The sequence below is a fragment of the Punctularia strigosozonata genome (genome assembly GCF_000264995.1).
Source record: "Punctularia strigosozonata HHB-11173 SS5 unplaced genomic scaffold PUNSTscaffold_1, whole genome shotgun sequence".
Classification (NCBI taxonomy): domain Eukaryota; kingdom Fungi; phylum Basidiomycota; class Agaricomycetes; order Corticiales; family Punctulariaceae; genus Punctularia; species Punctularia strigosozonata.
The window spans coordinates 2,837,672-2,859,357 of NW_006767433.1; the positions used below are offsets into that span (position 1 = coordinate 2,837,672).

At 54.0% G+C, this 21,686-nt stretch overlaps 10 protein-coding genes across 10 annotated transcripts; 2 read left to right on the forward strand and 8 right to left on the reverse strand.

Moving 5' to 3' along the window:
* Nucleotides 1-117: 117 nt before the first annotated feature.
* PUNSTDRAFT_95695 (D-isomer specific 2-hydroxyacid dehydrogenase) lies at nucleotides 118-1,310 on the reverse strand (the record flags this gene model as incomplete). Its single annotated transcript, XM_007378967.1, has 4 exons — nucleotides 118-247; nucleotides 313-708; nucleotides 759-888; nucleotides 946-1,310. The coding sequence occupies 4 exons, from the start codon at nucleotides 1,308-1,310 to the stop codon at nucleotides 173-175; spliced, it is 966 nt and encodes a 321-aa protein (XP_007379029.1). The 3' UTR covers nucleotides 118-172.
* PUNSTDRAFT_80193 (26S proteasome regulatory complex non-ATPase subcomplex Rpn2/Psmd1 subunit) lies at nucleotides 1,307-5,054 on the reverse strand. Its single transcript, XM_007378968.1, has 11 exons — nucleotides 4,880-5,054; nucleotides 4,636-4,823; nucleotides 4,453-4,586; nucleotides 4,025-4,402; nucleotides 3,853-3,975; nucleotides 3,123-3,800; nucleotides 2,798-3,073; nucleotides 2,354-2,743; nucleotides 2,119-2,301; nucleotides 1,504-2,052; nucleotides 1,307-1,454 (listed from the first exon to the last, which is right to left on the reverse strand). The coding sequence occupies exons 1-11, from the start codon at nucleotides 5,023-5,025 to the stop codon at nucleotides 1,431-1,433; spliced, it is 3,069 nt and encodes a 1,022-aa protein (XP_007379030.1). The 5' UTR covers nucleotides 5,026-5,054; the 3' UTR covers nucleotides 1,307-1,430.
* A 151-nt stretch (nucleotides 5,055-5,205) lies between these two features.
* On the forward strand, nucleotides 5,206-5,813 carry PUNSTDRAFT_129753 (mitochondrial cytochrome c oxidase subunit VIa; the record flags this gene model as incomplete). The annotated part of the gene is made up of 5 exons (XM_007378969.1): nucleotides 5,206-5,284; nucleotides 5,381-5,408; nucleotides 5,462-5,484; nucleotides 5,541-5,713; nucleotides 5,778-5,813. 5 exons carry the CDS (start codon nucleotides 5,206-5,208, stop codon nucleotides 5,811-5,813), a joined length of 339 nt encoding a protein of 112 aa, XP_007379031.1.
* Nucleotides 5,814-5,959: 146 nt separating this feature from the next.
* PUNSTDRAFT_129754 (uncharacterized protein) lies at nucleotides 5,960-6,643 on the reverse strand (the record flags this gene model as incomplete). The annotated part of the gene is made up of 1 exon (XM_007378970.1): nucleotides 5,960-6,643. One exon carries the CDS (start codon nucleotides 6,641-6,643, stop codon nucleotides 5,960-5,962), a length of 684 nt encoding a protein of 227 aa, XP_007379032.1.
* A 560-nt stretch (nucleotides 6,644-7,203) lies between these two features.
* Nucleotides 7,204-8,297, reverse strand: PUNSTDRAFT_48960 (uncharacterized protein). Its single transcript, XM_007378971.1, has 6 exons — nucleotides 8,149-8,297; nucleotides 7,948-8,094; nucleotides 7,812-7,891; nucleotides 7,679-7,751; nucleotides 7,487-7,616; nucleotides 7,204-7,421 (listed from the first exon to the last, which is right to left on the reverse strand). Exons 1-6 carry the CDS (start codon nucleotides 8,228-8,230, stop codon nucleotides 7,304-7,306), a joined length of 630 nt encoding a protein of 209 aa, XP_007379033.1. The 5' UTR covers nucleotides 8,231-8,297; the 3' UTR covers nucleotides 7,204-7,303.
* Nucleotides 8,298-8,899: 602 nt separating this feature from the next.
* PUNSTDRAFT_59187 (ribulose-5-phosphate 3-epimerase) lies at nucleotides 8,900-9,924 on the forward strand (the record flags this gene model as incomplete). The annotated part of the gene is made up of 7 exons (XM_007378972.1): nucleotides 8,900-9,005; nucleotides 9,068-9,080; nucleotides 9,130-9,155; nucleotides 9,211-9,293; nucleotides 9,360-9,420; nucleotides 9,475-9,750; nucleotides 9,806-9,924. The coding sequence occupies 7 exons, from the start codon at nucleotides 8,900-8,902 to the stop codon at nucleotides 9,922-9,924; spliced, it is 684 nt and encodes a 227-aa protein (XP_007379034.1).
* A 171-nt stretch (nucleotides 9,925-10,095) lies between these two features.
* PUNSTDRAFT_129757 (pyruvate kinase) lies at nucleotides 10,096-12,335 on the reverse strand (the record flags this gene model as incomplete). The annotated part of the gene is made up of 13 exons (XM_007378973.1): nucleotides 10,096-10,275; nucleotides 10,335-10,441; nucleotides 10,490-10,723; nucleotides 10,778-10,895; nucleotides 10,955-11,424; nucleotides 11,481-11,532; nucleotides 11,585-11,674; nucleotides 11,730-11,774; nucleotides 11,825-11,865; nucleotides 11,917-11,991; nucleotides 12,046-12,105; nucleotides 12,154-12,175; nucleotides 12,234-12,335. 13 exons carry the CDS (start codon nucleotides 12,333-12,335, stop codon nucleotides 10,096-10,098), a joined length of 1,596 nt encoding a protein of 531 aa, XP_007379035.1.
* A 463-nt stretch (nucleotides 12,336-12,798) lies between these two features.
* On the reverse strand, nucleotides 12,799-14,943 carry PUNSTDRAFT_110253 (uncharacterized protein; the record flags this gene model as incomplete). Its single annotated transcript, XM_007378974.1, has 5 exons — nucleotides 12,799-13,229; nucleotides 13,291-13,533; nucleotides 13,588-13,965; nucleotides 14,025-14,706; nucleotides 14,761-14,943. 5 exons carry the CDS (start codon nucleotides 14,941-14,943, stop codon nucleotides 12,799-12,801), a joined length of 1,917 nt encoding a protein of 638 aa, XP_007379036.1.
* Nucleotides 14,944-15,875: 932 nt separating this feature from the next.
* PUNSTDRAFT_80201 (uncharacterized protein) lies at nucleotides 15,876-19,019 on the reverse strand. The gene is made up of 4 exons (XM_007378975.1): nucleotides 18,512-19,019; nucleotides 18,167-18,459; nucleotides 17,979-18,115; nucleotides 15,876-17,929 (listed from the first exon to the last, which is right to left on the reverse strand). Exons 1-4 carry the CDS (start codon nucleotides 18,904-18,906, stop codon nucleotides 16,145-16,147), a joined length of 2,610 nt encoding a protein of 869 aa, XP_007379037.1. The 5' UTR covers nucleotides 18,907-19,019; the 3' UTR covers nucleotides 15,876-16,144.
* A 175-nt stretch (nucleotides 19,020-19,194) lies between these two features.
* Nucleotides 19,195-21,060, reverse strand: PUNSTDRAFT_95706 (P-loop containing nucleoside triphosphate hydrolase protein; the record flags this gene model as incomplete). The annotated part of the gene is made up of 3 exons (XM_007378976.1): nucleotides 19,195-19,723; nucleotides 19,779-20,677; nucleotides 20,732-21,060. The coding sequence occupies 3 exons, from the start codon at nucleotides 21,058-21,060 to the stop codon at nucleotides 19,197-19,199; spliced, it is 1,755 nt and encodes a 584-aa protein (XP_007379038.1).
* Between the last annotated feature and the right edge of the window lie 626 nt (nucleotides 21,061-21,686).

Consider the following 21,686-nt stretch of genomic DNA (forward strand, 5'->3'; position numbering starts at 1 on the left):
GGGTGGCTTGCAGTTTGCGATGAAGGGAGTGAACGACGCGTCTTGGACGAAGATCGCGTTCCCTTTGCCCTGTTACAAATTCATTCCCACGGTCACCCTCAAGCAACATGCCGTTAAGTTATGTGTTGCGGTACTAGTACATACAACGACCACTGTTCATCGCATCCACGATCTACGAATTAATCACCCTCTTTGGTATACCTTGGAGGAATCCCGCGATGTTGTCCACAGTATCGCCCCAAAATGCCTATGAACAGACAAGCGGGACCCTGTCAACATAATGCTCTTACTACTCTCTCGGCAGTAACCCACCTCGTAGTTGGAATCTGAGACGTAACCTGTATGGGGGCTCAGAACAACATTCTTCAGTTGTCGAATTGGATGGTCAAGAGGAAGTGGTTCTATATCGAAGACATCAAGCCCTGCGCCAGCAATCCTTCCTTCCTCCAAGACTTGGATCAACGCCTTCTCATCTACTATCGGTCCTCGGGCTGTGTTGATGAAGAACGCAGTCTTCTTCATCCGTCCCAAGTCATCTGCAGTGATGAGGTGCCGGGTGCTGGGCGATAGAACCATGTGCACTGAGACAATGTCGCTATGCGTGAAGAGGTCCTCTCTGGAAGCATATTCGATTCCTGCTTCTTCAGCCCGTTCCGGTGTCAGGTGAGGAGACCATCCAATAACTTTCATGCCGAAAGCTTTCGCGATCTGCCAATACCGTTTGCATCAATCGCGCACTGAGTCAAAACGGCCCATACGTTGGCTGTTTTAATGCCGAGCCGTCCTACGCCTATGATTCCGAGGGTCCTGTCTGTCAGGCCCAGGGGCAGCGTTGTTTGCCATCGAGGGTGGAGTGACTTGACATTAGCATCCTCTACCGTGATGTACCTCACAAAGCGCATTTCAGAGTTCGGAAAGCCTCTAACGAAGGCCAGTTTGCCGTACCTAACAGTTGCTAGAAGCAGGGCCCAGATATGTTCGAGGGTAGATTCTCCTTTGCTCCCTGTTCCAGAAACAATCACACCGTTCTTGTGGGCATGCTTCACATCAATCCCGGCATTGCGCATTCCGGTGGTGGCGATAAGCTTAAGGTTCGGCAACTTGTCCAACAAGCTCGCTGTGAACTTGGTCCGCTCTCGCATCGCACAAATGATAGCGTAGGGGTGCAGACGATCCGCCAGTCGATCCTCGTCGTGAATGGTCTCCGTGTAAATGTCAATCTCTAGCTGGTCTCGGATCGGTGACCAGTCTGCGCATGTCAAGGCGACGCGCTGGTAATCGTCGAGGATAGCAGTGCGTAGGCGTGTCATCGCGAGCATAGTTGAAGGAAGAGCGGTACGAACGGTGCGGACGCGGGAGGTTCGTCGCGTGACTAATACACAGGTCGTCATTAAACCTCACTATGCTACATTAAATATGTTCAACATCTCTTAAGGTTCGGAATCAAACGGGTACTGGGCCACCATGAGCAGATGATCACACATTGAGAGCCGAGGAACTCACCTCGAACGGTTGTGGAGGGTCGGCTTCAGGTGCGCTTTCGTCTAATGCAATGGCAGTCCTCCGCCAATCCTCATTTGACCTCTCTGGTGGGTTTGCTTCCACAGCAGCAGCTTGTATCGGGGTATGCGTTTCGAAGATCAAATATTCGACCGCATCGTCTGGACGCGTATCCTCGAGAATGAGGATACCACCACCGCCGGCATACTTCTCGGCGGCCAAATTGAGCGTAGCATCCGGTGTCCTTGATGCCATAGGATTCTTGACGCGTCCACCACCAATGGTCTTCGTCGAGACTGGACGTACAGGTTGGAACCGTGCAGCGGGATTGAAGGTTATATAAGCGAGCTGCGCGGGTGTGACACGAGAGAAATTGGGCAACTCCTCAGATGACGGCTCCCTCTTGCGGTCAGGCTTCACAGTTCCTTCGAATCCCTGCGATGATCTCTTTGGTACCGCCGAGCCATTGGGTACGTTTGTAGGTGACTCGTCATGTTCACCCGAACGCTCCTCGGTAACCATTTCAACATCGCCGTCTTTCTTGGCCTCAGTCTGGGCGTCGAGCAGAGCAATCAGTCCATGATACCTATGGCTAGGATATACAAAATTTGAGCTCACCGAGTCGATGGTCTCATTCTCAGCATCTGCCTTCTTCTTTTCTCGTGCCTTAACCTTTGCCGTTGTCGAGAGAACGGCTGTCGCAACCTTAGTCGGCGCCTCCTTCTTCGCGGATTTCATCGGCGGCGGGTATGCGAACAGACTGGGCCGCGCGTTTGAAACGAAATTGAAAGATCGAGGAGCCTGGGTCATCTTGTCAAGAACGAACGACGAGAACACTGATATGCGCACATACTTTCAATTCAGCAGTCAGACCGATGATGCCAGTCGGCTCGAAGGCCAGGCATGCACAGTGTGCCAACGGATACCAGTACCAGAATTGGCAGAATAACACCATTCCAACAATGGCACTGGTATTCTTGCTACCTGCTCGACTCTGAAGGCTGATGGTGACATTGCGGCCGCCAGCATCTATGAAACCCTGACCAATTGCGGCTCCGAACCTGGCCATGGGATCTTCATGCTTGTCCGAGACGATCTTGCTATAAAGAGCGCGAGTGGCCGCCATAGATGGTGATGAAGCCTCTGACTGTTCCACGAGAACCATGCCCAACGCGATCAGAGCACCTTGTCGAACGAAGTCGACACCGTCTTTTGTCAGTGGTTCCAAGATCTCGACGGCATCCTGGCAGAAACCTCAGAACCCTGTACTGCATCGTATGCTGATGAGCGTTCGTACCTGTAATCCCGTGCCAGCGCACGCGATCCCTAACGCGAGTGTCGCACCGCAGCGAACATGGGGATTGTAACTCTCACTCAGCAACTGCACGATTCTAGGTACCTGCCCAGGGTTCTTGAAGAGCAGGAATGCAAGCGCCGTCACCGCAGCCCTTCTGACGTCATCCGACGTATCAGAGACGGCGATATGAAGAAGCTGGCGAACGGCGGAGTTGTTTGATGTTCCCGCGTACGCTAATGCAAGGGTATAGACACCACCGTAGCGAAGAATTGGGTCCTGTGCAAGAGATGAGGCTGATGAACGACCTGAAAATTGTGTACCGAACCTTCTCTGTGAGTAACGATTTCACGATACTGTCTGCTTCCTCCTGTCGGCCGTAGTAGATGAAAGATAAACCAACTGCAAGACCACGAATAATCTTCTCGTGTTGGGTCTCACGAGCATAGGCCAACATTTCGTCAGCACATGTTGTATCCGCGGTGCCGAGCATGATGAGGCCCATTGCGTAGCCCGCAGCTTCACCAGCGACGGCAGAGTCGTTGAAGAGTGTTTGCTTGAGGTCGTCGTAAGCCTCGGCATTTTTGCCGCCCATGACCGCGATACCCAATCCGAGAGCAGCACCGTGTTGCACAACTTCACCTTGTGCAGCCTTGAGTGTGTCCCGGAGGTATCCTTCAACGGAGCCTCCACTCCCGCATCCTGCATTGATCAATCCAAGAGCGTATAGCGCGCCACCCTCCGAGTACGCTGCACCAGGGATATTACTTTCCCCACCTTGGGCTGACGGCAAGTACGGCCCAAGTATTGTCATGCCTTGTTCGAACCAACCCTTGTGAATGACGCCTAGCGCAGCAGTGGCCGAGAACTTCGACCAGTTGGAGGCGAGGCCCAACCATTCCAGGTTCTCGCGAAGGAAGATATCCGATGTTGTCCCGGAGTGCATGAACGCATTTTGGAGCGTGAGTGCGGTGTGATATATCGATGAGCGAGGTTCGAGCGCGTCCTGCGTATACGCGTTAAGTCCTCAGTTCCGACAACAGCCATGGATAATTTACCTTAGTATTCTTTAGTATCAACATGTCGACCTTGTTGTTACGTTTCAGGAACTCAAGATACAGCTTCACCGACTCCTGGCCGGTAAAGATTTGCCGAAGGTTATCATAAATTTCCTTCGATTCCTGCGGATTCATGTTAGCCCACACCCCATAAAACGTGACCGAAACTCACATCTTCCCCCTGTGGCAAGTCGTTTCGAAGAGTTTCTAGAAAATCTTGCGCACCACCTTCAACCAAGTCGAACGCAAATTGTAACGCCAGGAGCTTGTGTTTCGGAACGAGGGATGTGAGTAGGGGGAGCGTCAACGAGGGGTCACTCAAAGTGACAAGAAGTCGGGTAAGCGCGTGGACGTGAGGTGATTTGGTGTCCGCGGTAGGTGGCGGGAAAAGGGGAAGGAGGAAATGTAGCACTTCGTCTCGATACGAAAGAGAGAAGTTGCTATCGACCACGGCCTCCATCGCATATGACAAGAGGCTGGTATCCTTGGTGTGTTTGTATATGTCCGAAACAATGTCTAGTCGATGAGACTCTAGCGCAATCCCTATAGCCTGGTATCTCGTCTGAACTAGCACTCGGTTGTGCGGTAATTGAGCCGCACCTGACGGAATTCTCCTGCTTCAATACAGCGTCTGAAAATGCCTTCGATGATATCGTTCAAGCGGGGATCGATCTTCGCCTCCTTCGCTGAATGATCGTCGGACCGGTTTTGGATATACCTGTCAATGGCTTTGGCTACGGTAGATCAGCGACTTGTTGCAGAGAAGGGTCACGGTGAGCCTACAGATGACAGTTTCCACGTATTCCCAGGACTCTGCGTTCTTGTACTCTTCATGGAACGCGCTACCTGAGCCTAGCGCAAAGGAAAGCGCTTCGTCGTATTCGCCCAGGCAGTAATAAACCTTGCTCGCCAGCAACGCGGCAGCGTCCCTTGCGGACTTGGGCAGAGTATCGTCCTCGTAGAGTGATTCTCTACAGCATAGTTATGTCAAGGAGATAATCGGTCAGTAATTAGATGCGAGACGTACATGAGCAGCATCTCTTCAGAAATCTCGGCCCAGAACTGAGTGACGAGCGTATTGAGCGTCTTGAGAGCATGTTCTCTTATTACAGATTCAGGTTCCGATAGTAATGCGAGCACGCCAGCCGCGGAAGACTGGGGACGAGGAACCATCGTGAAGTTGAAGGAGTGGCTAAGAGCGGTGAGCGACGCGTCACCTCGTCGCGTGAAGGCTTCGCTAAACACCAAGTTAAGCACACCCCCGAAAAAGTATGTCGGACCCCTGAGCTATCCACACGCCGCCTCGCCTCGCCCAATCCCAACCGACTCTTTCCGTTACTGACCACCGCAACCATGTCGATGCTGGCTCGTCGTGTTATATTCCGCGCTCTTCCTCGCACTCGTGGAGTTGCCACGGACTCTGTGGCTGCCAGTGAGTACAGGGCAAAGGTCGCCGCTGCAGAGCACCACGCTGCAGGCAAGTCCTGTTCGCACTACGCACCGTAACAGCTCCTAAAGCCGCAAGCAGAGACGTCCGAGCTCTGGCGAAAGATCAGGTACGCACAATCCGAGCTGACCTTGCGACATGACTTCTCAATCTGTTTCACAGCTACTACGTCTGCCTCCCCTCGAGTTCGTCGTGATCCATTTTTTACTGCTGTTCGGACCATGACGTGCCTCTACACTAGTTATCGTCTGCTCGGCCTGGGTTTACAACCTCGAAGCTGACCATGAAGAGCACAACAGACATCTGATGGAGGAGAACGGGGGAAAGCTTCCGGAGCCGCCTGCATATGAGTATCTCAACAGGAGGGTGAAGCCGTACCCTTGGGGAATGAACTCGCTCTTCTTCAACCCGCGCGTGAGTCTCAATGTTACCGTTGCGTATCGTCCCTTGTTCGTTGATACCCAACATGCACTGTCAGACCAACAAGGACATGGAGGCTGCGGCAGAGGAGTAGAGATTTACACCGCGTTGTCAATCGTGATCGGCCTTGCGGTATCAATCTAACTCAATCTCCTTGCACGCTCTTGTGATGAAAACCTAAGTATGACCAACTACTCATGAATGGGGCAGATGAAAACAAGGCAACGCCAAGTACCAACATCACGCAACAGCCTCTCTTTTTCCTTCTCTAGCATGTTTAACGCGTCGTTCCTTGCGGAACACTGCCTGCGCAAGGAACTGTAATTCCTCCAACATTCTCGTTTTGCCCAAATCCAACCACTCCTTGCGAGATCTCTCGCGCAATGCCTGCTCCTTCTTCGGCAAGTCGGTCGGTAACGGCTCCGGCGCGAGATACTCGTTGGCGTTGGGCCGGCGGTGTGGGAGCTGTACCAGTGTACCGGTGATCTCGCCTAATTCCCCATCCGCGTCGTCCAGTTGCTTCAGGTAGCTGTCCACCATACCCATGAGGTCTCTCTGCGACGTGTGGGCGAGCTCGGGTACTGGTCGCCCAAGGACCAACCCCCGGTGCATACGCATCGCGGTCTGCACCTTATCGTCCACATATTCATCATCACTGCTGAACGCAGAGTCGTCGGACGCGATGTCTTTGGGGGGATGTGACGGCGGAGGAAGCTCCACAATGTCGGAGGACATCGACACGTCTGACTCGGTTTCGGCGTCAGACGCGCTGGACTCGGTTAAAACGGCATCGTCGTCATCGACGGTGCCCTTCTCGTGATCCTTCTGCAATTCTGCCATGTATTCCTGCAAGATCTCGGGCGGCCAATTGGCCGCGAGAATTTCCGGGGGTATGTTTGAGAAAGAGTGTGCTGCAGAGGACATAAGGGAGAATAATGGATATGCAGACAAGGGATAAATCTCTAGTCCAATTCATCACCCATCTACTCCTTTTATACTGGTTTGGCCTCGGTCATGCTGACTCCAAGTTTTCTGACTCGTGCGTAAGTAAACAGTCCGTTCCCATCTTAGTTGTGTTCAACCTTGAATTGACTACTTATCAGAACATCAGATGTTTCTGATCCATGACCGATTTTGATCTGAACAGTCATCTATCAAGCTCTGGGAGTGAGAATTGTATTGGCTAGCCTTGAAAAATCAATAAGGCGGTGTTCGGTTCACCGGTGACTCAAGTGAATCACCTGTCTTTTGCGACCCAAAGCTACTAATTATGGCATGTGTGTCTCACAGTGTTACTCTATCTGGAAGTTTTACCAGACTCAACTGAGACCTGATTTGCCTTTTTTGGTATTAAATCAGGGTGACTTACCTCAGTCACCTTGAACCGAACACCGCCTAATGGCCCGACTTGTGGGAGTCCTGGACCGCGACGGCCGCCATCGCAAGTCAATACACTTCATGCATATATGGTGGACTAAGGAGGTGAAAACGATTGCGAATAACTTGAATAGAGGGATCATATATGTATTGGAATGCAAATGACATTAGATCGGGAATGTACCTATTTCACTACTTTACGCAGGTTTACAGCACGATCCACGCACCGGCGACCATACTCGTCAACACGGTAGCGAAAGCAGTCACGAGAGCCTCGGATATGCCTAAGTCAAGAGCGGCCATTGCAGCACTGGATGTTGACGACCTGTTGCAGTACAGCGCCAGATCAGAATCATAGTTTGGCTACGATGTGATCACGCTGGTACGTACCCGATAGCGGCAGTCGCGACAGTGTACTCGGAGCCGGCAAATGACGTGGCTTTACCCGCACCACTTGTAGCGAGGGTGATGGCCTCGCCGCCCTCACTGGTGACCACGGTGGCGATTACCCCGCCGATTGCTGGAGGGTGGCTCACGTTACTGGGGGGGGTACTGAATGTACTCCTGGGTGTCTGTACTCACATGTAACTGTGGTTACCACTTGTCCCAACACGCTCGTTGCAATCGTGTATTCGGACCCGGCAAAAGAGGTGAGCTGGGGAAAAAAAAACTCATCAATTTCATGAGTGCAAGCAGCTGGGGAATAACGACCGACCTTCCCGGCTCCGCTCGAGGCGAGGGTGATGGCATGTCCCCCAGCACTGGTGACAATTGTAGCCGCTTGGCCACCAATCGCTGTACAAGAATACTGGTCAACATGAGCGCTACGGTCCAGGCGTAGGAGCTCTTACACGTGACAGTGGTAAACACCCCTCCAGCGACGCTAGTCAGATCGCCTCCAAGGCTGGTGGCCTCACTACCGACACTGCCCGCAACGGACGTCACGTCGCTGACCACTGAGCCCGCTTCAGACGTCAAGGAACTGAATATGGATGCGACTTCGAGCCGATGTCAGCAAGAACAGGGGTAAGCGATACTGCAGGGAAATTCACCTTGGCGTCTCTCCTCAGCTCTCGCCGTGAGAGCAAGGCAAGCGGTGAAGAAGAGGAACAGGTGATGCATGCGGGCGAACATGAGGGAGGGCAGCGTCTATACTGAACGAAGCGGGGATATGAGAAACGAGATGGGCACGGTTGTAGCGCAGCCCAGCGCGATTATGTGTTGCAAGAGGCCCCGAGGTTTGGGGGCGGTGTTGGGGCACTGCTTCCTTTCGGATCAACCGCGCGACGTCATCGCCTTCTGTCTTCCGAGCTGCGTAAGGTTGCGCGGTGCAACACAGATTGTTAGCGCACACTAAGTAGCCTGACTCAATAATATTATTGAGTGAGGCTGGTGACTCAGCTGCCTTGCGGTTTGACACGGATGCTCAAGCTCAACCGCCGAGGCCCTCACTCGCGAGAATGCTGCGATGCCCCGCGGTCCAACCTCGAGCATCCCCCAACGTTATCGCCACGGATGAGCGTCTTCACCAGCAACGCAACCTGGACTATGCGGCGCGCATCCGAACGTCCGTGCGCACCTGCACACCGGTGTTATATCCGATAGGCAAGTGAGCATTCCCGCCTTGTTGTCCATACTCGGCTCGGCCGGGGAAACCAGTGAACGGAACCCGTGCGAACCTGTGCGAATCTCAAATCCATAATCGAGAGCGTAGATGTAGATGTCATTCTGTCAGCCTCAGTTCTCAAGATCTCCTCTCCTTTGCCTCGATCCCGCATATCATCGTTACCGTTGTCGCGTACCATGCCTCGCGCAATCATATCTCCTTCTGTATTGGCATCTGACTTTGGTCAACTGACTGCTGAATGCAAAAGGATGATCAAAGGAGGTGCCGAATGGTTACACATGGGTACGCCTACCCCCATCTGACTCGAATGCTCCTGGCTTGATCAACTGTCGTTGTTAATCCAGATGTCATGGACGGGTCAGTCTCCTTCCTGCTCAATGTCTTCCGGTTGTTCATGTAATTCTAGGCACTTTGTGCCCAACATCACAATGGGTGGGCCTACCTCAATTTATGTTGGAATCCTATCATCGAGCTCAAGACCATCAAGGCGCCCCCATTCTGACGTGCGTGAAAAAGGGAATACCAGATATCTTCATGGATTGCCATATGATGGTTGCCCAGCCCGAGAAGGTAAGATCCCCTCGTCGGCTTTTCACCGCGCGCGGATCGCGGATCGCGGCTGATAGACTACGATAGTGGGTGGACGATATAGCGGCAGCGGGCGGTGCTCTGTATTGCTTCCACCTCGAAGCGACGTGTACGTTCCTATTATCCTCTACCTCGAGCGGTGATTCTGGCTCACAGTTGACAGCTGACCCCTTGGCGCTCATCAACTCCATCCACGCAAAGGGTATGAAGGCAGGCGTGGCTATCTCCCCTGACACACCTTCGACGGCGATCTTAGATGACGTCGGAAAGGCGGCCGATATGCTACTCGTCATGACGGTGTATCCTGGGCGAGGGGGTCAGAAGTTCCTCGAGCGCTGCGTCCCAAAGGTCGCAGAGCTACGCGCCCGGTTCCCTGATAAGGATATCGAAGTCGACGGTGGTGTGGGACCGAAGACGATTGGCGTTTGTGCGGATGCAGGTACGCCTTTATCTTACATTGAAACGTTTGTATCCAATTGCAACCCGTGATCTAGGAAGCAATGTCATCGTAGCTGGTACCGCGATTTTCGGCGCAGAGAACCCTGAAGATGTTATCACTACACTTAAGGACGCTGTTAATACTGCGCAAGCGCGGATTGCCAACAAGCAGTAGATGCACCCGTTGACAATGTGTATCTGAACAGGAATGTAATAATATCCTTCACATCTTTGAAACGCATACAAGGTCTATTCAGGCGAGGTTCTATTTCAGACGCAACACAACGAACATGCTTTCCGACTACGAAGTACACAATTGCAACCGTTCCTTTTACACCGTCGGTATTCAGGCGCCAAGAGGTTGCATCTCCAGGTCAGCTTGGTCCGTGGGGACGGACAGGATGCGCAAAGTGTTGGTGTGACCCAAGCCACCCTTCCAGCCTTGAACAGCAATGATCGTCGATCCCGGCTTCAAGATGTTGAGGCCGAGAGCGCTGCGGAGACCAAACCGGATGCGATTGTCAACCTTAGGAGCAGGAGATCAGCAACGTATCGTTCACAATCGCAATTTCGTCTGGCACATACATCGGTCTGCCATTGGTGAGGCTGCACATTGCGAGGCTCAGGGTACCAGACGGGATAACAACCGCGGTGGAGGTGAAGTTGACGAGATGTCTGCTGGTTGCGAGTGACTGCGCGGCATTAGCATGAGCGAAGAAACGTCCAATCAGTCTACTCACCAACGATGATAGGGCACTTGGGCCGGTACTTGGAAATCAGGCGAGCAGTGTTCCCACTTGTGGACAGAACAACGATTGCACCGGCGCCTTGCTCGTGCGCAGCAGCCACGGCAGCAAGACCGATAGTCTCAGTCGTCTCCGTCGGCATGAGAGTGGTGTTCCTGAGCTCATCATAGAGAGGAGGATAGCAGACAGCGGACTCAGCCAGTAAACAGCACTCAGCCATCATCAAGACTGCGGATAGAGTTCAGCGTCATATCATTAAGAGTATTGCTTCGGCTCACTCACCTGCTTGAATGGGATACGAGCCCTTCGCGGTTTCTCCCGAAAGCATGACGCAGTCCGCGCCGTCCATAACTGCGTTCGCAACGTCACTGACTTCCGCACGAGTGGGACGGGGGTTATACTAGACAAGGTATTATATATCGTATCAGGTGTGCCGTGACAGGGGACGGAGTGACTGACGGTCATAGATTCAAGCATCTGGGTAGCGACGATGACGGGCTTGCCAGCCATGTTGCACTTGGCGATCATCATCTTCTGCGCTAGGAAAACTTGACTGGCAGGAATTTCGATACCGAGGTCACCACGTGCGACCATGACACCGTCGGTCTCGGCAAGAATCTCGTCGAAGTTCTGGACGCCTTGCTCGTTCTCGATCTTGACAATGATCTTGATGTTCGCGCCGTCAGGACCGAGAACCTTACGGATATCCTTGACGTCGTCCGCACGGCGGATGAATGACGCGAAAATCATGTCGACGTTGTTCTTGACACCAAACTGAAGGTCCTTCTTGTCCTTCTCAGAGAGAGCGGGAAGGTCGACCTCAGTTTGGGGTAGGTTAACACCCTTGCGCGAAGACAGAGTTCCGCTATTCAGCGAGCGGACATGGATGTTGCTCCCGTCAATGGAAAGCACGAGAAGAGAAAGGATTCCTTGGGATGTGGATCAGTCAAAACGGGTAGCGAAGTGTATGTCGAATAAAACGCACCGTCATCGACGTAAATCAGCTTGCCAGGGGCAGTGACTTTTGGCATGTTGGTCTGTGAGCCATGTGAGATGCCGAGAGTCTAAACGAGAAGGATCGGAACTGACGTAGTCCACAAATATCGTCTTCTCATCCCCGGCTTCGGCATACTTGGGGTCAACAGACACGATGAATTCATGACCGGCAGGGATAGGTATCTGTCGATAACGCTTATGAGAACCGAAACAGCATCTGGACGGGCACGGCGCTCACGTCCTTGTCATCCTTCATCAGTCCCGTCCGGATCTCCGGTCCTTTCTACAAGCACGTTGTCAGCTGATTCTGTAACCCGTTTGGGTTCTCCGTACCGTGTCCAATGCTATCGCGACCGGGCGGGGGCTTTGCATGCCTGTAATGCATCATGAGAGTCTGTCCGGAAGGAGTCTTTGGAGGGGCTCACCAGCCACGGCTTTGCGAGTGTTGTCAACCACGCTTTGGTGGTATTCATAGGACCCGTGCGAGAAGTTCATGCGCACTATCCAGTCCTCGATCAATACACGACGCACAGTCCAATGTCCGTTTTGCTAACCGACGTTCACGCCGGCCTTGATCAGTTCAGTCAATTTTTCGACATTGTTAGTTTTAGGACCTATGGTGCTATCAGCTACCATTGAACGATATAGTGATGCAGACTTACCGATGGTCGCGATGATGGAACTCTAGTGGGGGTGGCATAGGATGAGATTCGAGCGACGATCGTTTACAGATCATGCATACCTTGCGATGGAACTTCGTCTTCTCTGTAGTCTTGGGGGCCTTCGTGGTGTCGAGCGCCGCATGCCACTCAAGGCGTGACGTGATGGTGCTTTTGGAAGACATGATTGAAACTGGCGACAAGGAGTCGAGGGGGGTTAAGCTTTATATGGGGCGGCGGTAGAGGGGTGAGAGAGGTAGGCAGGTGGAGTGGGCTGCGGCCGAGCGCGAAGACCAAGGTTCACAATCTCACTGATGTGGAGGAAGTTTTCAACCTCGCGTTTATGATGGAGGTTTATGCTGACGTTCAATTGCAAGCGAACGCAAACCTTCAAGACACGTTCGGTGCTCTATTTCCGACGCTTATCGACGAATCAGCCAGATAAGAATAACACACCACGCGCACGTCTTAATCAACCATTACACCTTCGTTCCCTAGAACATCGTACATGTTCACGAGCAAGGGGAGTCAAATCGTAACAAGAAAGCATACGAAACAACAGCGGTATAGCAGAGCACAACGGCAATATAATGTTTATTCGGGGATACCCCTCCTTCACGCAACCAAGGAAAATCGTCCAGCTCGCCGTCACAACACTCGCAGGGTCCAGCCCTGCAAGCCGCCTTCCGCCACCGCTGCCTGAGCGGCTGCCAGCCACCCAGCGTCGGCGGGACCGCCCGGGTTGCCGCCCATGCCAGCTAGGTCCATACTGGAGAAGACATTCTCCAAGGCGATTGTCCTCCCCGAATGGTATCCAACGCCATCGCACGCCCGTATGAAAAGTATCGGTAAGGTACGACCAGCGAGAGACGCAGGGGGTGGACGAGAACCATCGGGAGCAGGTGTGGACTTGTCGGGAGATGACTCGTTGGAATCGTCGCTTTGGGGTATGGTGTCCTCCTGCAACGCCTTGATAATATCCGCTATTGGCGGCATCTCGACGATAACAATGCTATGCAAAGGACCACCTGGAGAGTAGCGAGGTGGTCCAGGGGCGATTGCACGGCCATGATGATCCACTGAAAGGCCATTTGAGGGCCCCGTGAGACTATGAATATGAAGAGATGTTCATCAACGGACCTGCGGGTGAAGCTTGATACGCTCTTTGATTGAGAGGTCCTAGGCTCCCAAGGTAAACCTCCAAGGAATTTGATTGCCTGGTTTTTGGGTCCTCGTAGAAAAAGTGCGTAACCGTCAATTCCAAACTGTTGTTAGGTGGGCGATAGAGCGGCGCCGTGAAGAGGGTAGGGAATGGCGTAATCGGTAGTTCCGGGATACCGCCGGTACGGCCGAAGGCGTCGAAGAATGTGTACTGAAACTTAGCTAAACAATAGTAGCAACATTAACACACGGCAGCGACAAATATAGTCCACCTACAAATCCCCACGATAGTCCAGCAGAGGTAGTCATCGACTTCATCGGTGACTTGCCGAATACCATCCTTGACCTCGTCCCGAATGCGAGGCGACTGGAACAACAGGGGGTGAGAGCCCGCTTGCTGCGACATCCCGGGGGCAGGAGGAGCGACGACGCCAGGCGTGCCGGGCATCGGGCCCGCCGCTGAAAGGTAGTGCCTGGTGCCGTCTGGATTGATTCTTTGTAAAGCTATCTTCTGCATCTGGCTGACGGGACCGCCGTCCTCAGGGACAATCTTTCCTTTGTCCACCTTCCGGATGAAGAGAGGGGAGGTGGATATGCCCGAATTGGTATCGGTCAAAACGATTTCCGCGCCATACGTGACTGGTTGAGGATTAGCTGAGAACGAAGCCGTGAGCCCAGGAAAGTGATCGGTACCAGGGTCACGTGGTACCCACCGTAGGAATTGTCCTCGGTCTGGCGGCGAACGACGTTGACCGTAAACGCAGACCAGGTGACGTTGCTGGCGCACAATTGCGCGTGGTCGATGGTCATATACTTGGTGCGCACAGTTTGGGAGTTGATACGGTTGAATAAGGAGACAGGCCCCCCGGCCAAGATACAGGAAGAGATGTTACGCGTCTTGGCCGTCTTCTTCGACGGCTTGGATATGATGGTCACCGGGGCGGATTCAAAAGTTGCCCAAATGCGACCAGGAGTGGACTGTTCCGCTTCTAAACCGTGCGCAGGCTCGGAGATGTCGAGCGAGAGCTGGAAGCTCTTAGCCTTCGCAGTGCCGGTGACATGGAGGAACTTGAAACTAGCGGTCATGTTGTTGTCAAGAGGCGCCTTCTGCTCAAAGGAGCGTTCCCCCTGTTCCGACACGACAGCCATAGACAGTTGCTGCGAACGCATGTGCCATACAGGACCTTCAATGTGCACCAAGGGCGGCGGGCAGAGAAAGCGTTTCTCGCTACCATACGACTTCTGAGCGACGGCCGCATGCAAGCATACCACGGTGGTCATAGGCATGACACGAGCAGGATCTTGCGAAACATGTTCTTTGACGACACGCCGAATCTTCGCGTGCGTATCGTCGCTACCGTCCGAAGAGTCCGCCTTGCGTTTCCCCAATGAAGACTGGATGTGATGTGTTCAGACGCGACATAGGAACTATACGATTGGGTTTCGCACCTGTAGAGCTGGCTGGCCTACGCCGCTATGACCCTGATGAGGGATCGACGCGTGATGGTGGTTCCAAGGAGGCGGCTGACCGTTCATATGCGGCACCTTGTTGTTATTCGCGAGTATCGCGTGGATGGACGCGACCGACTCCGCTGCGGTTGCAGACGGTAGGGGCGGCCCTGGTGACGGCATCGGGGGGTGATGTTGTGCGGGAGATCCATTGTTAACCTGGTTTTGAGAGCGGTTGGTACTCGACCGGGCATCAGAAGAAGCAGAGATAGCGTTTACGAGCAGGTTGAGGCTCTGGGGCGCTGGTGATTGCGGGCGCGAACCGTTCTGGAGGTTTGAGGGGGGCGCGGCGGTGGTCGCGGCCATTGGGTCAGTGTGGTCGAGGTGGTCGAGCGAGGAGGTGGGAAACGCAGGAGGAGCGAAACCTCCGTCAAGGGATACTAGAGTCCGTACCATTGTGGGAACAGAGTGAGGGGGGAAGCGCTGCGTGGGACAAGAGACGGCGACGTGGGAGTGGGAGGAAAGGAGGCGCCCTTTGAATTCCTCCGACTCAGCCGTGTTTTATAGCCCCGACCGTCACCTCCGCCTGGAGCTCGGCCGCTCGGTCAGCAGCGGAAAAGATGTGGTCCTGCTTGTCCTCTTGGTCTCCCCCTGGACGGACGCAGCGCTGCAGCAGACATGCACGCTGCCCGAGAGTCCCGTCGCCAGCGCGGGGTCCTGGGAGATAAGACTCCCACGTGTTCAGCCAGTGAGAAAAAAGTCCAGGAATAACGGGAGCTTCCCCAGGGTCCATTGACTGTTCAACAAACCCCTGTCATCCGACCATCCATTCAATTTCCTAGAATACACTCGTCTCGCGGAGCCATCAAATACCCCTAGAGGCCCGTCGGAAATGATCATACGGCCGGTGCGCATTGGCGCGTCGGTGCTAGACTGCTAGTGATGTTCGCCGGCCCTGTCGAGCACCAGGACGTGCCCAGCAGGAGCATTTCAGTATGCCTCCCAGCCAAGGGGCAACCGCCCGGTACTGGTATGGAAAGCGCTCCAGGAGCAACTTATGATACTTCAGAGTAGTCGTGCGATCTAGAGAATTAACCCAACACACCCTAGGAAACCGAAGAACAAATATAGATTAAGGCTACTGTAAGCTGTAATGACTGATATGAGTACTGTCCAGAGGAGTCCGTGTTCCGATAGCGAGTCGTGCGTCCAAGTCAGGGAAGTGCAACGTCCAGAGTAAAAATAGTTAGAGAGAATGCCGCGACGCGCTCAAGTCCATGATCAGCGCCACGAGTATCAGTCAATCCAGGAGACCGCACAGCGAACGCGATGCTGCACTAACACACAACACAACATTCAAGATGCGCTACGCGCTCATCCTATATCACGCGGGGGGATCGCGAGGCATGTTCGATAGCCGGCGCGACTTCGAATCCGGGAACGGTACCGACGTCCCTGGCGAGCGGGGCGCGGTGGACAGTCTTCGAGGATCATCGATTCTCTTCGACGCCGTGCCAGCTTCTTGTTGATATCGTTGCCAATCTTCGACCTTCATCGTGGATGCACGCTTGGACGATGTCATATTACCAAGCGCGGCAAGTTTGTCGGCACTCAAGGAGCGCGAATGCCTCCCTACGTTTCCGCGATCGTCCATAGTCGCCGATCGCCTGCCAGGATGTTCCAAGCCCTCCTGGGATTTCCGTACGACAGCTTTCTCCTTTTCTGCCTGACGTCGGAAAACCGCGTCCCGCTCCAAAGCCTTGGACCTTTCCCAGCGCGCCTTTGCAGCCTCCAACTCGGCCTTCTCTTTCTCGGCCTGAGAGAGCGGAGCTTGCAAACCATGTATCTTTTCGCGATGCCTTTCGGCGAGTTCCTCGAAAGTCTTTGTCCTCGGCTGCGCGGGACGTTGGGCTTGCGGGGCGGCAATCTTTTGAGGCGGAAGGATGGTGACCGGCGTCATCGCGGATCCAGTCTTCTGCCGAGGGTGTCCTTGCACGACATCCACATGAGGCGTATCGTTCAGTCCCGTACGAGGCGATGCAGACAACACCCGCGCAGGTATGCCGAGAAGGGGAGATGAATCGGCAGCCACACCCGGGGAGGGTTGACGGATCTGGGCCAGCTCCATGGCGCTTTCGCGTTTACGACGTTCCTTCAGTGCGTCGGTAACAGCCGGAGGGACCGATACTCTGTGATCAAGCACAGGATTCGTTGGGATCGGTGCCGTGGCTCCAGAAGGCGGTTGAAGCAGCTTGCGATCATTGACGTACGAGTCCCAATCGTCCTTGAGAGGTACGCTGGTGGGACGACTGATCGTCTCGCCGAGCTGATATTGACGAACGAGGTCGGACATTTCCATAGACTGAGCCCGTGCTCGCGGGTCTCTGGCTCTTGGGGGTCGCAAATGAGTTGGTTCTGGCACAAGCGTGCTGTATAGGTCCGTGCTCAATGTCCTCTTGGACGCCATGGATGGTCGGCGAGAACGACTGGGGAGCGACTCGGACGAATCCTTCAATACTTCGATGGACTTCCGGATACTCTGTATCTCCGCAAGCAGTTGCTCCTTCTTCTTCAGTTCTTCTTCAGAAGCATTACTCGTCGAAGGCATCGTCGAGGATTCAACTTGTCTATCTGGCGCAAGGAAGTCCGTCGGAACGTTCTCCTCGATGTCTTCTCCGAGGTCCAGGGCCGGAATGGCACCAGGACTTTGCGAGCGCCGGCCATTGTAGTCGGAAAGACCCGAGGGGAGACGACGCCGGGTAGGGAGATCCCAGCTGGATCCTGCATACTCGGTGGCAGGAGTTGCGGGTGATTCTGGATGCTCTTGGTCCTTAAGAAGAGGCATGCCAGACAGTGCACTGTGTTGACGGTCATGCTTCGCGAGGCCGGGATGCTCCTTTTCCCATTCGTCTCGCTCGCGCTCCAGAGAGCGGAACCTCTTCGCGGCTCTTGCCTCTTCCTCCGCGTCTCGGCGTTTCTGATCCTCGGCGATTTCCTTGAGCTTCCTTTGCAGTATCTTTAGCACCTGGAATTGCACAGCGATGCCCATGAGAGCGACGGCTCCCATCAAACCGAGTTCTATCTCCATAGCTTGGGTTACAGGAAATTTGATGCCGTGGCTGGTGTACTTGGGAAAGAGCGCTTGGAAACCAAGATTCCACATGTAGAACTAGAGAGCGCGATGAGTTTATGTTTGAGCACGTGCACGTATTACGGACCTCTTTGAGGTTCGCGGTCGTAAAACAATCCACGCCCAACATGAACGCGGTTGCACCGACAAATCCAGTAGAGACGAGCACGATATAATAATGAATCTTGGGGATCGTGCTGAGGGTGAAGCCGACAGCGCCACAGGCTAGGGAGCATCTTAGCCATCAAACCCTAAGGGGAACCGGAATTGACCCACCGATGTACATAATCCATCGGAAACCAATGGGACCAATGAGACCCCCATCTCTGAAGCACTGGATATACCAGGCAAACGCAAGTCCGCCCCATCCTCCGATGAAGTACTTGGATGCTTTCCAGAAAAAAATTGCGACGCCGCCGCCGACTACTCCAGCTACGGCCGATGCGAGCACGAACATACCCCGTATCGTCTTGTTAGGCGGTTTGATGGCGTTGATGACACCGAACCGCACGATGAGTACCCAGCAGACCAGAGCCAGAGTGTAGAAGCCGATGAGGAAAAACGAGGTCCTGAACATAGCCAGGTCGGTATCGCTATCTGCTGTTCACAAGAGATACGCACCATCTGTTCTTGTGACCGAGGAACGCACTAGGGATGCCCGTAAGAATGAGGAGAGCACCAAGGACGCCAAAGGCCGGGTCTATCTTGGTATCAAGAGTGATGGGTTTCGCTGTGGTCGATGCGCTGGCGGAAGCGGAAGCGGTTCTGGTGGCGTTGGCGGACGTTGTGGGTGTAGCTACGACGGTGACATTGAAGATCGTCGGAATAGCCGTGGTGACCGCTACGGTCTGAGTGCCGGACCGGCTCAGGGACGTGGAGATGACGGTGCTGGTGGTCAATGAGACTGTGGTGCTGCCGCTCGATGAGGTGGACGATGTTGCATTGGCCGTCGACTGGGCCGACGCCGGCAAGAGGACCGATAGCGTGGCCGCGAGCAGGAGTGCTATTACTCGCATGGTCGGGAGGGAGCGTAGAGATGAGTCTGGCCAAAGTCGTGGATATGTCGCTAGTCGCCTAGCTCGAGGACAAGGCCATATACTACAGTCGAGAAAGAGCGAGAACGTTGACGGGGTCAACCACCACCGCGAGAGCGGATGCCACCGGTGTCGGTCAACTGCTCCCGTCCGTGGCAAGGCGGACGCTTCTTTTCACGGGAGCTGCCGGCGCCCGCTCTGGATCAACTTGCAGCAAGCCGCAAGCGCAATGCGTGGTCGTTCTCCGAGGGCATAGCACAAGTGTCGTGCGCCTAATCGAAATGCTCAAATCTAACCGGCGTAATATCGAGTTGTCGCAACAACGCGGACATCCTCTCTCCCTCCCTCACCACCTTCGCTTCCCCCTTCTTCCCCACTGTTTCCCGCTCCTCTTCCAGCAGCGTAACCACCTTACCGCCCCGTCCAAACCGCCCAACGCGACCAGCAATATGGAGATACGTGTCTACTCGTTGCTTAGTTGGCATACCCAGCACAAACACGTGGCTGAGCTCAGGGAGATCCAGCCCACGGGTGGATGCGAGGGTCGAGACGAGCAATGTCGGGTTCTCGTCTGCAACGTCGGATGGGCCCCGAAGTAGATGCGTCCGCCCTCGACTGTCTGATGACAGATCTAAACCGTATGCGTTCACGCCAAGTTGACGCAGGTCATAGACAGCGCGTTGCACCGGCGCATCCGCCGGAACCACAAGGAGGGCCAGCCGTGGAACGTCTAGAGCAAAAGCTGTGGCAACAACCTCCATCACATCCGCGTTGAACGGAGACGGCGTGACGCTAAACACTGGTTAGTTGGTTTGTCAGCGATATTCTCCGCGGTAATTTGAGGTGTCTCGTACTCTCGAATTGTTGTTCGGACAAGTTATGGGCAGGTAGGGCACGAGAGTTCGCCGTAGCCAAAATATTCTCGCTCGTATGCGCCTCCATTACCGGCGACGGAGATACACTGGACATAGTCATCGAGCCATCTATGTTGCGCACCCCGCCGTCTTTGGAGACGAGCAGAACGCAATGACCAATATTTGAGCCCCCCAAGTCGCTCAGTACCGATTCTTCGCGCGAACTCCTGTTGATCTTGACCAAATTCCCTTCGTCGCGCGTCAAGAGCCCGCTTTCTCGGAAAAGCATCTCGTGGAGGTGATGCCGAAAGGTTGCGCTCGTCATAATCAATTGCAATGGCCTTCGGTGCTCCGAAGGTCGCCCGATGGACTGTACGGGATCGGCGGCAGGATCATATTCTCTATGAGCGAATAAGTGCTTCAGAATCCGTGAGGTGACAGCTGGATGTCTGCGTTGTTTCTGCAGGAACTTCTGCTGTTCGAACTTGCTTTTACTTCTGGGTATCGACTCGATGAGGTTATCAACCTCATCAATGACCACAGAGGAGAGGCGCTCCTTTTGTAACGCAGTTTCATCTTCCAGAAAGACGTCGGCGAGGGCATTCGGGGTAGCGATGAGGATGTGAGGAGGGTCAGCATGGAGCTGGGCGATCTGAGTTGCTAGGGGTACATGTTGACTGCGAACGAGAACAGTGGCGACAGAAGAGATGGTTTGGAATGGTGAAGGCGGCATTTGATCAACGATACGACCTATCCAATGGTGTAGCTGATACGCAAGGTCACGATGCGGGACGATGAATAGCGAGTTGATAGGCGGTTTCGTGCCATTGTCGTACGAGTCCCTATCAAGTGGTCCGACCCGCGCTTTATTCAGAAGAGCTAACACGAGGCCAAAAGACCTAAGGAAGTTGGGCTCGCAAGAAGAAAAAATGTTCGAAAGAATCTGCACTTACTTGCCGGTGCCGGTGCTGTCCGCGAGCAAAACATCCTTGCCTTGTAGTACCGCCGGAATAAACGCCGCTTGCATTTCCGTTGGATTTTGCACGTTCGGAAAGGCAGCATGGAGAGCTATCGCCAATGGTGGGCGTATACCTACGGCCTCAAAGGGGAGCTGAGCCCCGCTTGCCTGACCCTTCTTCGGTTTTGCCAAACGTTGCTTTCCATTGTGTTTCGTTGCTTTGTAAGCGACCGATGCAGTGGCAGCAACAGTGGTAATAGATCGTGAGCATGAGCCCGTCCGCAGGATAGAGGTGCTGGAGGAAATGCAGGAAACCGAAAGCATGAAAGGTTGTGCGAGACGCGTTGGCAGTCTGCCTCACGCGCGACCACTCAGCGCTCAGCTATAGCGCTGGCTCACCCCGTGCGTGTACCAGTCCCTTCTGCCTATTTATACTGATGTGAGTGCGACAAGATGATCCTACAGCATGTCGTTCGGCTGTCTAGGAGGGCGCTGATTCACGAATATTTCTCTGCCGGCATTGCATCGCACACAGTGCCCAAACCTGTGGATTTTACACGCATCGAGCATTCTACAAGCACATCTTCAAGGCCACCGCCAAAGCCCGCCAAACTGCTCAGCGAGCTTCGAGCAAAGCTCAGCAGTTATCATCAGGGTATCCTTCATCTGTCGGAAGCCCAAACCGAAGAATACAATGCGTTATCCGACAAGCTACACAATGCTCTCGCTGTTGGAGACATCGATTCCGCTCGGAAAGCTTGGTCTCTTCTCGAACAACGGAACCAGTTAGAATATTTCGGCCCTGCGCAATTAGACAGGATGGCAAGATATCTCGCCGTTTCCGCCGCCCGGAACACCTGGACTCCGGATCACAGGAAAGATGCGGAAGAGATTGCGCTATCCCTCGCGTCTCGGGGCGAACTTCATGCTCTAGAAGCTTGCATGCTCTT

What these genes read in the sequence shown, in the direction of transcription:
- PUNSTDRAFT_80193 (XM_007378968.1), bottom strand. Translation starts at nt 5,025, where the DNA reads ATGGTTCCTCGTCCCCAGTCTTCCGCGGCTGGCGTGCTCGCATTACTA. An exon ending in TGATACTAAAGAATACTAAG is followed by an intron (nt 3,801 to 3,852) that starts GTAAATTATCCA and finishes GCGTATACGCAG; the next exon opens with GACGCGCTCGAACCTCGCTC. An exon ending in ACCCTCCACAACCGTTCGAG is followed by an intron (nt 1,455 to 1,503) that starts GTGAGTTCCTCG and finishes ATGGTGGCCCAG; the next exon opens with TACCCGTTTGATTCCGAACC.
- PUNSTDRAFT_48960 (XM_007378971.1), bottom strand. Translation starts at nt 8,230, where the DNA reads ATGTTCGCCCGCATGCATCACCTGTTCCTCTTCTTCACCGCTTGCCTT. An exon ending in GGTGTTTACCACTGTCACGT is followed by an intron (nt 7,892 to 7,947) that starts GTAAGAGCTCCT and finishes ATTCTTGTACAG; the next exon opens with CGATTGGTGGCCAAGCGGCT. An exon ending in GTCGCGACTGCCGCTATCGG is followed by an intron (nt 7,422 to 7,486) that starts GTACGTACCAGC and finishes GTACTGCAACAG; the next exon opens with GTCGTCAACATCCAGTGCTG.
- PUNSTDRAFT_80201 (XM_007378975.1), bottom strand. Translation starts at nt 18,906, where the DNA reads ATGCGAGTAATAGCACTCCTGCTCGCGGCCACGCTATCGGTCCTCTTG. An exon ending in CCGATGGATTATGTACATCG is followed by an intron (nt 18,116 to 18,166) that starts GTGGGTCAATTC and finishes GATGCTCCCTAG; the next exon opens with CCTGTGGCGCTGTCGGCTTC. An exon ending in CGACCGCGAACCTCAAAGAG is followed by an intron (nt 17,930 to 17,978) that starts GTCCGTAATACG and finishes CGCGCTCTCTAG; the next exon opens with TTCTACATGTGGAATCTTGG.